Source organism: Lygodium microphyllum, chromosome 10 (assembly GCF_053477565.2).
Source record: "Lygodium microphyllum isolate KBCC chromosome 10, Lygodium_microphyllum_v1.1.10, whole genome shotgun sequence".
Classification (NCBI taxonomy): domain Eukaryota; kingdom Viridiplantae; phylum Streptophyta; class Polypodiopsida; order Schizaeales; family Lygodiaceae; genus Lygodium; species Lygodium microphyllum.
This window is the reverse complement of record NC_141144.1, coordinates 125,444,662-125,460,117: the sequence shown is the minus strand read 5'-3', so window position 1 is coordinate 125,460,117 and position 15,456 is coordinate 125,444,662. Positions and strand designations below refer to the sequence as shown.

The 15,456-nt window shown below is 44.0% G+C and overlaps 1 protein-coding gene across 1 annotated transcript in view; it reads left to right on the top strand.

Annotated features, from left to right (window-relative positions):
• LOC148030538 (uncharacterized) overlaps positions 1-15,456 on the top strand; it is a 63,792-nt gene that overhangs the window by 34,780 nt on the left and 13,556 nt on the right. Inside the window, exon 2 of the mRNA XM_087686893.1 lies at positions 13,573-13,759. Within this exon, the coding sequence (XP_087543019.1) occupies positions 13,573-13,759 (187 nt within the window). The remainder of the gene's footprint in view (positions 1-13,572; positions 13,760-15,456) is intronic.

The following is a 15,456-nucleotide window of genomic DNA, read 5'->3' as shown; positions in this document are numbered from 1 at the left end:
AGCAGGCCGTCACTCGAGGCTGCTGCTAACCCAGCCATAGTCCCAGCGACCCAATCGCAAGCTCAAGAACACTCATAACCGCAACTTTTCGTTGCCAAAGGCTCAAGTCCTACCAAACCCCAATCACCCGCAGGCCTTAGACCCTCTTACGAGAGGAAATCCTTTTTCACACTAGCAGCTGATTTAGTTGAAGAAATAGGGGACGACGTGGTGGATTGCATTAAGCGACTGGACGCCACTTTTGTGTCGCTAGCTCGGAGCTACGATCGCCTGGACTTAGGTCTATTGGACGAATCCTTTGCAATTGAAGTTCAAACGATGCCTTGTTCTTGGGAAACGTTTGAATTTGCGTTTGCAAAAGTGGCTACCTCCGCTGCTGAATTGCTCAGTAGTGAGATCTCCAAAGAGCAAGCAATCAAACGCTGCCTCATCACGTTGTATGATCAGCGAACCACTTCTGCCATCACTGACCAAGAAGTTGCAGAGCTGTCAAAACTTGCTGAGACGGAATCCCAGTTCTTAAAGCATTGGTACACTCTTAGGTTGCAATGGGAAGTTGAAGGATGCCGAATAATGACCAACGCTGAGCAGCGCCGCGCTATCAAAACAGCAGAGTACGACCCCACATATGTCGCGCCAACCTCATATCGAGTGTTAACCACTCTTCGGGGCCGTCCTATAGAAGAACACATCAAAGGACACCCCTACCTCGACCGCTTGTTGACCGAGGAAGAGTTACACATTGCTAGCCAAGTCAACTGTGGTGACTTCCTAACAGATGTTCTTACATACATCACCCAAGTGGGGATTAAACCCTTTGATCTGGACCGTGAAGCTCATTTGGAATACAATCCCCATTTCTATACTTGGCTCCTTCACAAGTAACCCCTACACCTCCATGCCGAAAGCCCTTAACCTTTTGACCCTAAATCCTAGGAAGGATTCTTCTCATGTCGGAAGGGGAGGGGGTAAGGTGAATCAAATCAGAATCAGTAAATCAAATCAAAGTCAGTGAAACACATAGACATATATTATGAAAAACGGATGGGGTAGGAAAAGGGCATGAAAATTTTGAAGTAAAGGGCAAAAAGTCAAAGTCTGAAAAGGAGAATCTACATTGGATCTTAATGAATTCATTCAAAAGTATAGAGTATTTCTTTTTCAGCAAATTATCATGTCGCAAGCACTAATGAAAATTACGGTTTATGACAGGAACAAAAGATGTCGCAGCAAGACCGCGCCCATCGACTCCCATTCACAGACGAGGAAAGAGAGCAATGTCGCATCTACCTAGAAAACCGCGCCTTCAGCCAGCTTAAGTTTCAAACCGTCCGCAACATAGAAGTTATGGTGGCTAGGGAGGAAGCAGCTAGGAGGGTGGTCGAGCAATGTAACCTGAGCAAGTACCTTGAAAAATTCTCACACAGGAGCCAGACCACCTGAAGTGTGTGGAGTTCCTCAGATCATACGACCCAGACCAAGAACGCGGCACAGTGACGGTGGGTAGAGGAGAAAGTGCCAAGCAGGTGCAGGTCCGTCTAGATCCAGCCTTGGTGGAGAAGGCGTTGGGATTGGAGCCAAAGACGGAGAGAAAACAGAAGAGGGATGTCTATGCTATGCTGAAAATGAAAAAGGAGGAGGTGCTCACCAATGACGGCACTAGCATCCAAGACATTCCCGACGCAGAAGCTAGGCTGCAAGCAAAGCTAGTATATGTGCTCTTCTTCAGCCAGCGCTACAATTCCCTGATGCATCGAATCAGTGTGCCTGTGTTGGAGAACATAGCGGCCCACACTCTGGATGAAGTTGACTGGAACGGGTATGTACGAAAAACTATCAACCAGGCAGCTAAAGCATTGGCTTTAGGAAGTGTGCCAATAGGTGGAGGGTCTCCAGCCTCCAAGGCTATAGAAAAGAAGAAAGCTTCATCTAAGGCCTCTTACATCGAGTATGGAGGTGTCTTGACTGCGCTCATCCGAGAGGCAGTAAGAGAGACGTAGAATGCAAAGGAGGGAGAAGGAGAAATGCCCGATAGGACGCCCCCTCACCAGGACAGAGAAGAATCTACCGATAGAACTGAAACAGATGAAGAAGGGGAAGAATAGGAAAGCAGGAAGGCAACCAAGAAACCCAAAAAGAAGACAACTCAAAGGAAGAAAAAGGATGACGAGGGCCGCAGGAAAGAGAAAGAGGACTTAGAGAAGGCCAAGAGAGAGTCCCTTAGGGAGGCCAGGGAGAGGGAGAAGAAGAAAAAACATTAAGAAGAAAAGGAAAAGGAGGAATTACAGAAGGCTAAGAAGGCATCAAAACAGGAGGCAGAGGAGAGAAAAAGAAAGGAAAAGGAAGAAAAAGAGAAAAAGAAGGAAGAGCAGAGAAAATCAGAAGAGGAAAGGCGAAGAAAGGCGGACGAAGAAGAGGAAGAACTAAGAAGGAAGGAGGAAGAGGACCTGGCTGAAGCTACACGCCGGTCCATCGAACAACAAAGCAGAGCAGATGAACTGGGGAGTTTGAGCCCACATAGAGAAGAAAGGCCTGGGTCAAGCACACAGGTGCCGGATATTGTGCCGCACGCTGTCATTGAGGGCAAGGGCAAAGCCCCGATTCACCCAATTCCTACTCTATTGGTGCCTCCCACCGAGCCAACCACCATCACCCCCAGCATCCCCACCAGTGCAGACGTATCAAATTTGGTGGCATGGATGCAGTACTTCATTAACAAGGAGATAGCCCAGGGGAAGAGCACTGAAACTATGGCTACAGGGCAAAAGTGGCCGGCCACAGACGCAGAGTCTAGGCAAGATCCTAAACGACAGAAGGTGGAGGCCTCAACAACACCCATCCAAACAACGATGACGCCCCCAGCTAATTACGACGAATATGTCGCCAAGCTACTCTCTCAGTTGGAGAAAGCTGAGGAGGAACGAAAGATAGCTGTGGCTGAGTTGGCAGTGGAGAAGGAATCAATAGCCACCTTCCAGCTTGACAAAGCAAGGATGATAGCCATGTAGCAAAGGGAGATCGCGGATCTCAAGCAGGAAATAAAGGCTAAGGATGACAGAGAAGAGCACTGGAGGCAGCAGCTCGAGAATGAAACACAGGAGCTGGTGAAGATGCAAAGAGAACATAAGCTCCTGATAATGCAATATCAGGAGCTCATTGCAAAAACTGCTAAAGTTGAAGAGCTCATGGTTGAGCTCAATGCCAGGGATGAGAAAAGAAAGCAAGACATGGAGGAGCAGCAAGAAGAGATTGAGCGCCTAACCGATCAATTGAACTCTGAAAAAGAAGAACAGGAAAGGCTGATCAGGGAATTGGAGGACCAAGAGCAAAGGCTCATGATATTGACCCTGAAGTAAGGGGAGAGCATGGGAAAATGAACAAGAGAGCAGAGGAGTGGGCGGTGCATAATGAAAAGAGGGTGAAGACACTGGCACGGCACCTTGCTCTAGTAGAAAAGGAAAAGATCATTGCAGAAAGCAAGGCAGAAGCCGCCCAAGTGGCCTTCGATGCCCAACAAAAAGCCTTCCTCGACACCATCATGGACACTACCCACCCAGAGGAGGGAGAGTCGTTGGAGGTGGCACAAAGGAAGCTCAGCATTGCACGCAGAGCCCTACATGCAAGACTGCAAATGCCACCCCAACCTGTGGAGGCTAGGTTGAGTCTAGACGAGCAACGGAAATACCTATTGCTGGCCGGCCTAACCTCCCAGGAAGTGGATGCCCTAGGATTAGAAGAGAGAGCATCACAGGGAAATCGGCAAGGGGAGGAAGCCGAACTCGAATTTGACATGGGCAGATTCAAAGAAGATGTTATTCCACAGCTCCCCTCGCCGCACATTCAGGAACAACAACTACTTAACCCGCCCTTGGACAGACAAGCCACGCTCAAGGAGCAACGGAAAAAATTGGTGGAAGAAGCTAGAAGGCGGTTGCAAGCCAAGCCAGTCGTGCGGCCATCCGCATCCCTTCCACCATGCCCCGATGACCTCTGAACGCAATTCCACGCGGAGCTAGTGGTCTGGGAACGGCAGGAAATCGAAAAGGACCCTTTCTCTTTTAGCTTCCTTATGCCTAACAGCCTGATAAGGGTCCTGTCGATCAAAGTAATGGAGGAGGTGATCGCGGCTGGCAGCCGACTGGGCCAAAAATGGCTGGACGACAGGGCAAAGATTCCCACTTTGTGGGGCACGGAGGAAGCAGAATTTTGGCAAGACAAAGTGTTCGAAGTGCTACACACCGTAAGAGGCTACAACTGCCAACCCCTTTGGAGAAGGCGAATCTGCGATATTAACATGCTCGCCTGGATGGCATTTTGCAACACCCCTACCCTACGAGAGGAACGACCCCACATTCATGGCGTATCCTCATAGGGTAGGCGTGGATTTTGTTGCCACCCTCCATGGGCGGCATTACTTCCCCATCATCTACAATTCCAACGCCACCTCCTTCGAGGATGCCCTCCTTTTTGATTTAGGAAGCCTAAGCGACTCCATGGCGCACTTCCTCGCAGAATTCTCCTCCTGTCCTGATCCCACTTTTATAACTACGTGTAATTACCTTAGGCTTCTTAAGCTCCTACTCAAGCAAGATCCGGCATCGCAGGAGAATGGCTTGTCTCCCCTCTTTTTTGATCCCAATGCTATTGATAGCTGCGCTATGGCACGCTTAATGATGAGAGCTAGCCTACTACCTTCCTTTTGCCTAGCTCTCCTAGAGAACATGAGTGACAGCCAATTCACCAGGTGTAATCACCCCTTCCTTTCCACCACCTCTCTCCACGTCTGCATGAACCTGAAAGGGTACATGCAAAGCCACCAATTTTTGCGCAAATCCATCCGCCCTCCTTCCCCCCCTCGTTCAGACGAAGAGGATTAGGCCTAGCTGTCATTTATTCCAAAAAAAAAAAAAAAAAAAACTGACTGGTCAACATCACCCACTTGTAGAAGCACTTATTACCACAAAAAGCACGATCACTATACCTAGGGGTCCTTAAGTTAGGCGTGTCCGGTGGCTTCGGTCGGTCGGCTCCACTTCCAATTCCCTAGTCCTTTTTGCTCCCCCACTTCACGCTTAGGGCACATCAAGGGCAGAACATACCTAGGGAGGTAACACTCACCTCTGGTTAGACCTGTCACCCTAAGCCACTGGCACTGGTCCCCCCCCCCCCCCTCCCCCCCCGACACAAATGGGGTCCTCAAGTGTGAGACATCACCCAGGCTCGCCTGCGGTTAGACCCACCTTCCCATTCCACTAGCACGAGCACAATGCACCAACACGTTGAGGAAAGCACTCCCCTTAGGTAGAGTACCGCACCTTCTCCTTCAGGCACCCCAAAAGTGCCAAACTACCAACTTCGGAGGCTCTCTTTAACCCATGACACCCGTTTGGCTTCTCCGACAAACAATGCCACAGCTCCTACAAGCACCTAAGTCTCCAAGTGGCCCTCACCCTTATACCACCCCAACACCGAATTGCCATGGGACTGGCATCCGTCTAGGAGGGGGGTAATGTTAACCCCAAGTCGAGATGGCGGAAAAATGAAGGAAAAAGCAAAAGGAAGATGGAAAAAGAGTAAAGACATGCATGCGGTCTCTAAAGATGAACCGGGGCAAAAAGCGCAAATTTAAAGGAAAAGGCGCCTCAAAAAACTTGGAAAACTCTTGTAAAAGAGCGCCAGGCTTCCTCCTGTGCCAATTGTAAAATACTAGACGGGTGTAGGCTAGAGGCATAAGGCTAGAAGAGGGAAATGGAAAAAAGGACCTTGCCACAATGGCCGGTCATGTAAAAAAGGGATGGGTGCCCATGGGATTTTAGGGCTTGTATATAAAGTTTAAAAAGTGATTGAAAGCTCATTCTTTTGGTGTGTGGCAACAAGAGTCTTCTTCTTCTTCTTTCCTTCCCATCTTCTTACTTGTGTGTGCTCTTCAGAGAGGGAGTGTGAGAGTGTGAGGGTGTGAGTATGAGAGTGAGGGATCAAGAGGGTGAAGCTCTTCACCATCTCCTCTTCTCTTCTTCTCTTCTCTTCTCTCTTCTTGCGCGCTCGGCTATGGAGGATGGAGCTTGGAGGTGAAGGAGGCTCAAGGATGCTTGAGCTTGCATCTAGGATCGTGGAGCTACCGGCATGTGTGAGAGAGGAGACAACTCATATTGGCATTAAGGTAAGCTCACTACACTCGTAGGATCAACGGCGCGTCGGCTAGGTGAGAGATAGCCATTAGAGCTTGCTCGAAACGCTTGAAACAATAAGCGGTCCGTGGGTCTTGGCGGTAGAGCGAAAGTTCCACTACAGCAATACTCTATCGAGGCCTAGAACTTGGCATCTTCTACCTATCATACTTAACCTTCTGACATACAATGCATGTGTGAACAAATTGCTTAATATCTTATCTAAAAGTAGGCCAATAGAAAAGGTGCTTCTCTGTCTTAATTGTAGCATGTATATCCCTATGCCGTGCATAAGGAGTATGACTCTCAGTCATCATCACCTTTGTCCTTAACTACTTAGTTACACACAATTGTCCATATATCATTAGAAAGCTATCTCTAAGTATGTAGTACTCATGCCTCTGGCCACTGCTAAGCTAATAAAAAAACATTAGCAAAATCCAAATCAATAGTGTATTGATCCTTCATGGCATCCAACTCAGTGAGAGAAACAATATTGATAGTCGATATCCGAGGCTTATGAGATAGTGTATCAACCACTACATTCTTGTTTCCATCTATGGTTACAATCCGAAAGTGAAATATAGAGAGAAAATTCCCCCATCTCATATGTTTCTCAGACAACTTAGTTTGCGTGAGAACGTGGCACAATGTCTAATGACCTGTTTGCACTGTAAATTCAGCCTCTAAAAGAGAGTGTGCCATTTGGAAAGTGCATGAATCATAGCTAGTAGTTCCTTCTCATAGACCTGCAAATCTCTCTCTCCACCATGGAGAACATGACTCTCATATGCCACCACTCGATCGTCTTGCACTAAAACAACTCCAATGCTATTTCCACATGCATCACATTGAACGAAAAATAACTTCTTTAGATTAGGCAATACAAGCACATGATCTGAAGTCATCTTTTCCTTTAACTTATCAAAAGCTAAAATTTTCACAACTGTCTACTTAAATGGCACGGCCTTCATTTGCAAAGCATATAGATGTATATCTAGAATGCTTGGTAGAAGAGTTGGAGACACTTTGGAGAGATGTTGAGGTGCATGACTTATCTTATCCTCCGTCTATGCAAGCCTTTACATTGAGAGCCATCTTGATATAGACCATGCATGACTTTCGAGGGTATGCTAAATGTTCAGGTATGAAACACCTAAGCCTATACATATACATATATGTATGTATGCATGTATGTATGCTTGCTTCGACAATAAGCTCAAAGTAAACATCTCTATTTTTGACAAATGAAATAATGGATCCACTTGATAATGGACAAACCTCCACCAAGTCCTATTTGATCACCATAACAGCCTCTTTGTCTCCCTAATGCAAGAGCAAGGTGTGAACACCGAGGAGGAAAGACAAACCAAAGTGGGAAGAAATAATTGTATAAATTGATCAAATTCATTTATCCACCAAAACATAAACTAGAAAAGTATGTTGTTAATTCTATACCATCAGATGATGGATCACATCTTTAGGCCACATAGAGGATTTGTGGGCACTTAAAAAAAATCCCAAAAACATATGCCTAAATAAACTGTGATACATATACATACATATATATGTACTCTGGACATATGCCTACATGTACACATGCATACGCCTAGGCCCAATACAATTACATACGAGAGAGAGAGAGAGAGAGACAGAGAGCCGATTTCCATTCCTCTGGAGTTTGCAGTCCTCTGCTGCCCACCCACTTGATCTTTTGTGGTTCTCTGCTGATTCCCCCCTATTGGAGATAATTTCTAGTGGAGTTTCGAAATCTCTCTCTGTCTCGGCAGTGGCCATAAGAAGGCGGTGGTGCTTGGGAGGGTGGTAGCGTAGGTGTAGGAGGTAGTGTAGTAGCGGCCTTGTGACTGGGCGGTGGTGGTTCATGCAACGTAGTTGTGGTTGGCGTTGGATGGTGATAGGGATTGGCGCAGACAGGTAGAGCTGGAGTTGGCGGGGTTGTTGCTGGGTGGCACTAGATAGTGGCAGCCTGCTGAAAACAGCAACTAGACAGTCTTGGAGAATTATCTCCTTGTTCCTCGTGTGACCAAAGTTGGTGGCGGCAGGGACTCTGGCAAAGCGGCACTAGTTGAGGGTAATTGAGCGAGACCCATACGGAAGCTGATTTGATACCAAATGCGAGAAATGCACCAGCAATGGAGGAGAGAGAAATGAGTGATAGTGATGATGATTGAGCTGAAGCAAGAGAGTACAGTGTATGCCGAACTGAAAATATATAGTGAAAGTGCAACACTAGTTTATGTCATAGGTTGACGTAACTAGCCTTCCACCAACTAACTAGAGTTAGGTCAACTCACTCTAGTCGCTAGTGTCACTATGTTGACACTTTAATAAGTGTCCACACCACAAATTACATGGGCATCGCCCGAAATTGGCAAATTCTAACAACCATTGCTATGCATTCCCTTTCAGAAAAGTAGTTGTCTTTTAGATTTTTGAAGACTTTGTGAAGTTTCCTTGTGAATAGGCAATGTCAAATTGTTGAATGAAAGTCAACACTTTTAGTCTATCTTGTGTCCCACCAAAGACTTCAAATTTCACTCCTTTTCCATCCTCATTGTAATCCTTTGCTATGCCCATTAGTGCCAAATTGTCATAGGCATGTGGCTGCAAAAAGGATGCACTTGCTGTTCTAACATTTTGGTTAGCATTAAATGGTACATTTAGATAACCAGCCACTATCCCATGTGTCCCAAACATACCAAGCTGCATAGATGCATTATCAAGCATGGTAATTTGTGCCCCAAGCATCATATGCCAACATTACTATACATGGGATTTCACATTCCACTTGCCATTCCCGAATACATTTGGCCTTGCATTCCTTGCATTGGTGGCTATGTATGAACATTCGGTCCATGTATTCCCACGCCTTAAGTATTCCTAGCCATTGATTGGAAAATTGAACTACCACCAAAGTATCTTGGATGGCCTACCTTGGCATATATACCTTGCTGTCCATACCCCATTGGATTGGCACTTCCAAGTTGGCCTTTTACCCCATTGGAACCAATTGCTTTTTCTCATTAACAACATTGGGTTCATCATGACATGGTCTTGGCATTTTCTTTGATACATCTTGCCATCTTGAAGTTCTTGAGGATTACTTTTTCTTTTTGCCCTTGTGGTTCTTCAATGAGTTAAAAAACCATGCAAAATGATGATCCTTTGCCAACTGAGCAAATATATCAGATGCTGTGCTCATCGATTTTTAGATTTTTCATTATATTCTTCACTTTCTTGCTAATCCTTAGCATCAAGAGGCCTAGAAGGCCCCACATTTTGGTCAACGTCAACTTTTTGAGCTTGTTGCCCTTGCTGTAAGCCTTGTCCAAGATCAACCAATGCATTTTTTCCATCATTTATTGAATTTTCAAACTGAGAAGCATCTTCGCTACTCAATTCCCTCTCACTACATGAAGAAATTTCGTGCTGTAATGCTTAGCTGAAAACAATTTTATGTCTTGCTACATTTATTGCAAGTAGTGTTTTTCTTCTTCTTGGTCTTATCATCCTTTTTCTTCTCCTTTGACTTATTTTTGTCTTTTGTGTTTTTGACGTGTAAGAGCCTCCAAATTTACTTTTTCAGGATTGTGGACCTTCAACCGATTGTCTTGGTCTAAAATCGTGAAAACTAGCTCTTTCCACTTGATGATGTAGGTACATCTTGAGGTGATCAAAGAAGTGTAGAAACCATTGTATTGGGGTGGTAGTTGTGACAAAGAGTCACTGTCATGTCCTTGGAGGAGGTCATTTTTCTAGTGTTCTAGATCTTCATATGTAGTTGCTGAAGTATGCTAATATGATTCCTCATAGACGTAGATTTTTTTGGAGCCAAGGTTTGCATTTAGACCTCCAAGGAGACCCTCTTCATAGGTATTGTCATGAGGACATGTATTTTTGAAACCTCACTTAACATGTGGATTAATTTTTAATCACATGATTAGGTAAATGTTACACATGTGAGATGCAACTGGGGTTAAAGTAAATTTACGAGCTCGGGATTCGAAGAAATCACAGGATGTCAAAGGCAAAAGTTGCTATAAGTTATGCGGCACAGATACTTGGTGGTATCTGGTGCCAATTGTTGGCCTAGGTCATCCATTTGGCCGTAAGTGTCAGTTGGTGATACTAGAGAAGTGGCGTTTAATGGTACCTAACGTCAATCTGATGGTCAAAGATGACACAGAGACACTCGGGAATGAAAGTTGCCTAGCCAATTTAATTATTGGCCAGTCAGATTATTTTTCAAGGCAGCAAAATAATTATTAGATTAATTTTAAGTATTTAAAGACTGAAAATTAATATTTAATTATGAAAAATGCTAGAAAAACCATTTGGAAAGGCTGCCACTTTGTCAAAAATGCCCATGCAAGGCTGAAAAACGTCTTTAGAGGTTGAAGAGAGACATTTTTATAAATTCAGCATGCAAGAGAGAGGGAGGAGAGGTTGCTAGTCTGATTTGCAGCCATTGGAGGATTTTTTGAGGGTGCCAAGGGTAGAAGAAGACCAATCAACAGCAGGAGACAACATCTATAGGTTGTTGAGACAGGGCAGCAACAGTGAATGACTGATTTTCTTCAGTTCTTTGCATCTACAAGCTGTTGTGGCAGGGCAGCAGCTGCATTTGACCGATTTTCAGTCATTCTTCGTAACAAAACTCTGAATTTTCTCTCTATACAGCTTTCCCTCTCATCTCCTAGCCATTTCTCAGCCTTGCTTTGAAGATCTCAGCATTTGGACCCCTGGAGGCTGAGAAATTTCAGATTTCTCTGCTATAAATCCTAATATGTGCAGTAGAAATTAGGGTTTAGCAGCAACCTTGGGAAGCGTGCCAGAAATTGGAACCTCCAAAACTTGGATTCAATAGGGCTGAAGCTGATTTTAGCCTATTCAAGTAGAGGGACCAACAAATAATTGAATTTGGGGCATTTTCCATCTCTATCAAAGCGGGTGAAGGCCAATTGATTGCCCGATTCAAGGGGCAAATCGGATTAAAGACTTGCTGGTGATTTTAAACAGCAAGGGGAGTTGGAATACCAAAAGGCATTGGGAGAATCCCATTGTAAAGCAACTTCTTTTTCAATAAAGTTAAAGAAATATTGAAAGGGGCGCCAATTTTGGTGCCAATCGGGTGTGCATTGTTCAAGATGAGTGGGTAAATTTGTATTTTCAGATTTGCATTAATTGTTTGCTGCCCTAATTAAGTTATAATTAGGGATTTACCACACATCTACGGAAGGAAGGCTGGTTACATGCATCGTCTTATTGTATAGCTGATGAAGGTGCAACCATATCTATTGGGCACCTATCATATGCTTAACATGAGCAATGACACTTGTTGTACATGAAAGGCATGTGAATGAGCGAATGTGAGCATTCAACTTGTCCCAATGTGCTCGGGCCTTCTCCAATTGCGATTTCTCTACTTGAGAAAGGGTTGAAGTCTCCTTGACTATCGGACAATCAATGGCTTTTTTCACGAGCTTTGCTGGATCATACAACTCTAGGATGGACTTCATCACTTGCTAGATGCGCAGTTTTCTCCATTGAGTTTTTGATCGTGGGAAAGGGCCTGTAGGACAAGGATCTTGCTGTGCATGACGACATGGAATCCCATGTCCGCCTCACAAGACATTATATTCTGCCTTGAATGACTGCACATGTGCTTGATAGACCCCCTTTGGCTCCTAAAATCTAGATGGTAAGGACTTTCTTAGCATGTACAATGAGATATCTTTACTTGCCGGAGGTGATTAAAAGTCAAATCTGCTCCAAAAAAGACTAAAACTTCAGCCTTCTTCATGCTTTGATATCTTTATGACACACACAAACGGTAAAAGGTCTTTGCACGTGTCTTCGCTCGCTCCAGTCATTTGTTGATGCTCAACCCTCCTGCTTGCACCTATATGCTGAAAACGAAGCCTTTGGTCATGCTGAATCCTCCTCTTCAAGTTTGTACACGCTTGATCAGCCTTAACATTGCTCTAATATCATGTTAGAGTGCAACATGTGTGAAATGCTCACCTAGGATCCAATGTGCATAGGAGACACAACCCAAGTTATATCCATGAATATGAAGAGACCGGATATCAGACATACCTCCCAGTCAGAGATCCAAATGGGCTCACTCTTGAGCTTGGGAGCTAGTAGCACTTTGGGTCACGACCATGTCCCAAGGACTGGCGTCCCATATCACCAGTCCACACCATCTCATGGTATGGATGTGTTGGACTACAGGCCAGTCCAAGAGTGGTGATCACATAATGATGATGCAAAATACAGCCTTGAATAATGCCCTAACCCTGTGGTGTTCTTAGTGCATTTGCACTAAGTCACTTCATGACCATCAAGACCAATGCTACTAGCACCAATCCGGATGTCCAAGGATGTCTGCCCGCACTGTCCTGCCTGTCCTGCCCATCCAGGAGGTGACTGCTAACAGTTTACAGCCTAATGACTTGTCTCCAAATTTTTATGGATGGATTTTGTTTGCGTTAGAAACTGCTTTGTCACCCTGCCCATCCAGGAGGTGACTGCCAACAGTTTACAGCCTAATGCATTGTCTCCAAATTTTTATGGATGGATTTTGTTTGTGTTAGAAACCCTGATCCATCAAGTTCATCACAGTTCAGCTACATTGTCCTCAATACAATTTTATAGACTTGCTTATCTCTTTACCCCAGCACTGTTCTAAATCAGGGTTATACTCCAACACATTTTAGGGTTTATTTTTTATTCAGAGATGATGTACAATATCAGTTTGCCAAAATCAATCTGGCATGTGACACTCAGTGTGTGTCTCTGCTCCTTCCACAACATAAATTTCTCTTGATATCACAACTCTGCTAGTGATTTAGTATGTTGGCAGCAAATGGAGTGTTGGAAATTGTCTAGGCACGAGTCTTGTCTAATGGTCTATTAGTCACAGTAGCTTTGTTGGAATAATTTTCTCTATTTCTTCAAAGTTTGAGCAAGAATAATTTGATGGACATTGCTCAATTTGCATGGAGTTCACTTGTGACATTCTTTGAAATCACCATTTCTTGAACTTAAGTCTAGCGCATGCTACATACTCGTTGGGTACATGCCTCATCTTGTATGTCCACGATCTTTATCCTAAGCCTGTGTGGCAGAGTTTAGCTATCTGATGCCAATCCTGATTGCATGGGACATGTTTATCTTTTGTAGGACTTTCATGAACATTTATTTCAGATCTTGAGGAAGTAGGTCTGGCAACAATAATCCTGATTGCATGGGACATGTTTATTTTTTGTAGGACTTTCATGAACATTTATTTCAGATATTGAGGAAGTAGGTCTGGCAACAATAAGTTTGTTAAGGGAGAAGTATGGCTAATTTTTTTGTAGTGTTTTTCTCTTTGCAGTGGTATTGGAACACATACTGCCTTTCTCTTTGCACAAGAAGGGGCTTCTGTTGTTGTTGCTGATAATAGTGTTTCAGCTGTTGCTCGGGCAGCTGATGCTGTTAAAGAATTTGGTGGGAAGTGTGTAGGAGTTTGTGGTGATGTATCAGCTCCAAAAGATGTTGAGGCGATGGTTGCAAAGGCTGAGGTATTTGAGATTCTAAACAGTGATCAACTGATAAAATTAGCAAAATCCTGCTAAGTCAACTTCATCCTGCTTTACAATGTATAAGATAGCTGGCCTATGCATCAAGCCAAATAGCTCGGTTGTTTCTTGTGATGGCATATATCAAAGAAAATAGTAAGAAAAATGTCCTGTTGCTCTAGGGTACTTCGAATATATGTGTGTAGGTGTCTGTTAAAAAAGTTCCTGTAGCTTATTACTAGTAGTCAATTGTACATTTGTAGGATGTTTGCCTTTGTGAAAGAATTTAATGTGAGCCTTTTGTAATTGGCTGCTGCTGTCTTCTCTTTGTGCCTTCTAGTCGGTGGCTTACTGCTAGAGCAAGCATTCATCTTTCTGCTAATATATTGGCTGCCCTATCCCTGTCTAATGCCTTTTGGATGCTTTTGATTGTATATATTCCTTTCCTGCTTAACTTGTAACTCTATCATTGTGCTTTTCCTCCCAACTACTTTCCTTCCCAGCTTCCCTGATTTGTGCGCCTTGCATACTAACCATTTTGTTATGCTACCTAGGCTTACACCTTCTTACCATTATGTGCACACCCCTAATGTAGGTGCATCAAACATTTAGTACCTCATTTAGGCTATTTTATTTTTTTGACAAATAGCGTTGAACTGTATTGTGAGTAAAGTAAAGAAAAAGTTTGATGGGCATCACAGATACATTTCTGGATTGCCCAAGTCTTGGGCTGTTTTGCAAGAAGCTGTTTGAGGGGGTTGTCTTTTTTGCGTAGTCAATGGCCAGATACAGTCTATCAAATGATACATCTCTTGGCAGGCTGAATCATAGCTGAATTGCAATAGCTGTGTGGGAGGTGATCTTCTTTGCATAGACAGTGGCTTGATAAATTTTTTGCAAGAAAGATACAAGGTCAAAGGGCTTTATAGACAAGTTGAGATGTGGCTCATCAAGTAAGAATTTGAGAGCTAGCAGGATTTGAACCACCTCAGCTTCCTTGATGTAAAGAAGCGCTTTCTTCTCCTTTTTGGATAGGTAGACCTTCCGAGTGTGGATGGAGCTCCTAGCTTCTTCCCTGATGATCACTTCCTCATGGTCAAGTACTAAAGCATAAAGTCATTCCTCAATCTAGAGAACCCATTATAGTTAATATCAATAGGCTGTTGGATGCTTGGTTTGTTATGTGACACTAGGCCAGACCTTCAATTTGCTATCTCCTACTTGAGTAGGTTCATGCACAACCCTTCAACACCTCGTTGGCAGATGCTAGGTAGTGAAAGCGTGTCTTTTGATATCTTAAAGGCACCCAGGATCTAGGCCTTTGCTACAAGGCCGATTCTTCACTTTCTTTGCATGGATATTCAACTAGTGATTGGGTTGGATGTTGAGATACTCATGTCTCTCATAGTGGCAAATGCTTCTTCTTGGGTATATATCTTGTTTCTTGTTTAGCAAGAATTAAACTATAGTTGCTACTTCTAGTTGTGAGGGTGAGTATAGAGCAGTGTTTAAAGCCACAATTGAGTGTGTTTGGCTCCTTAACCTACTTAACAGATCTCCATGTGCATTGGACAACTCCGAGATTTGTCTACATTGATAGCCAAAGTGCCTTGGCTGACGTGAGGAATTAAGTGTTCCATGCCAGAACAATGTATATAGAAGTTCATCACCTTTATTTTCATGAGTAGATGTTAGCGTGA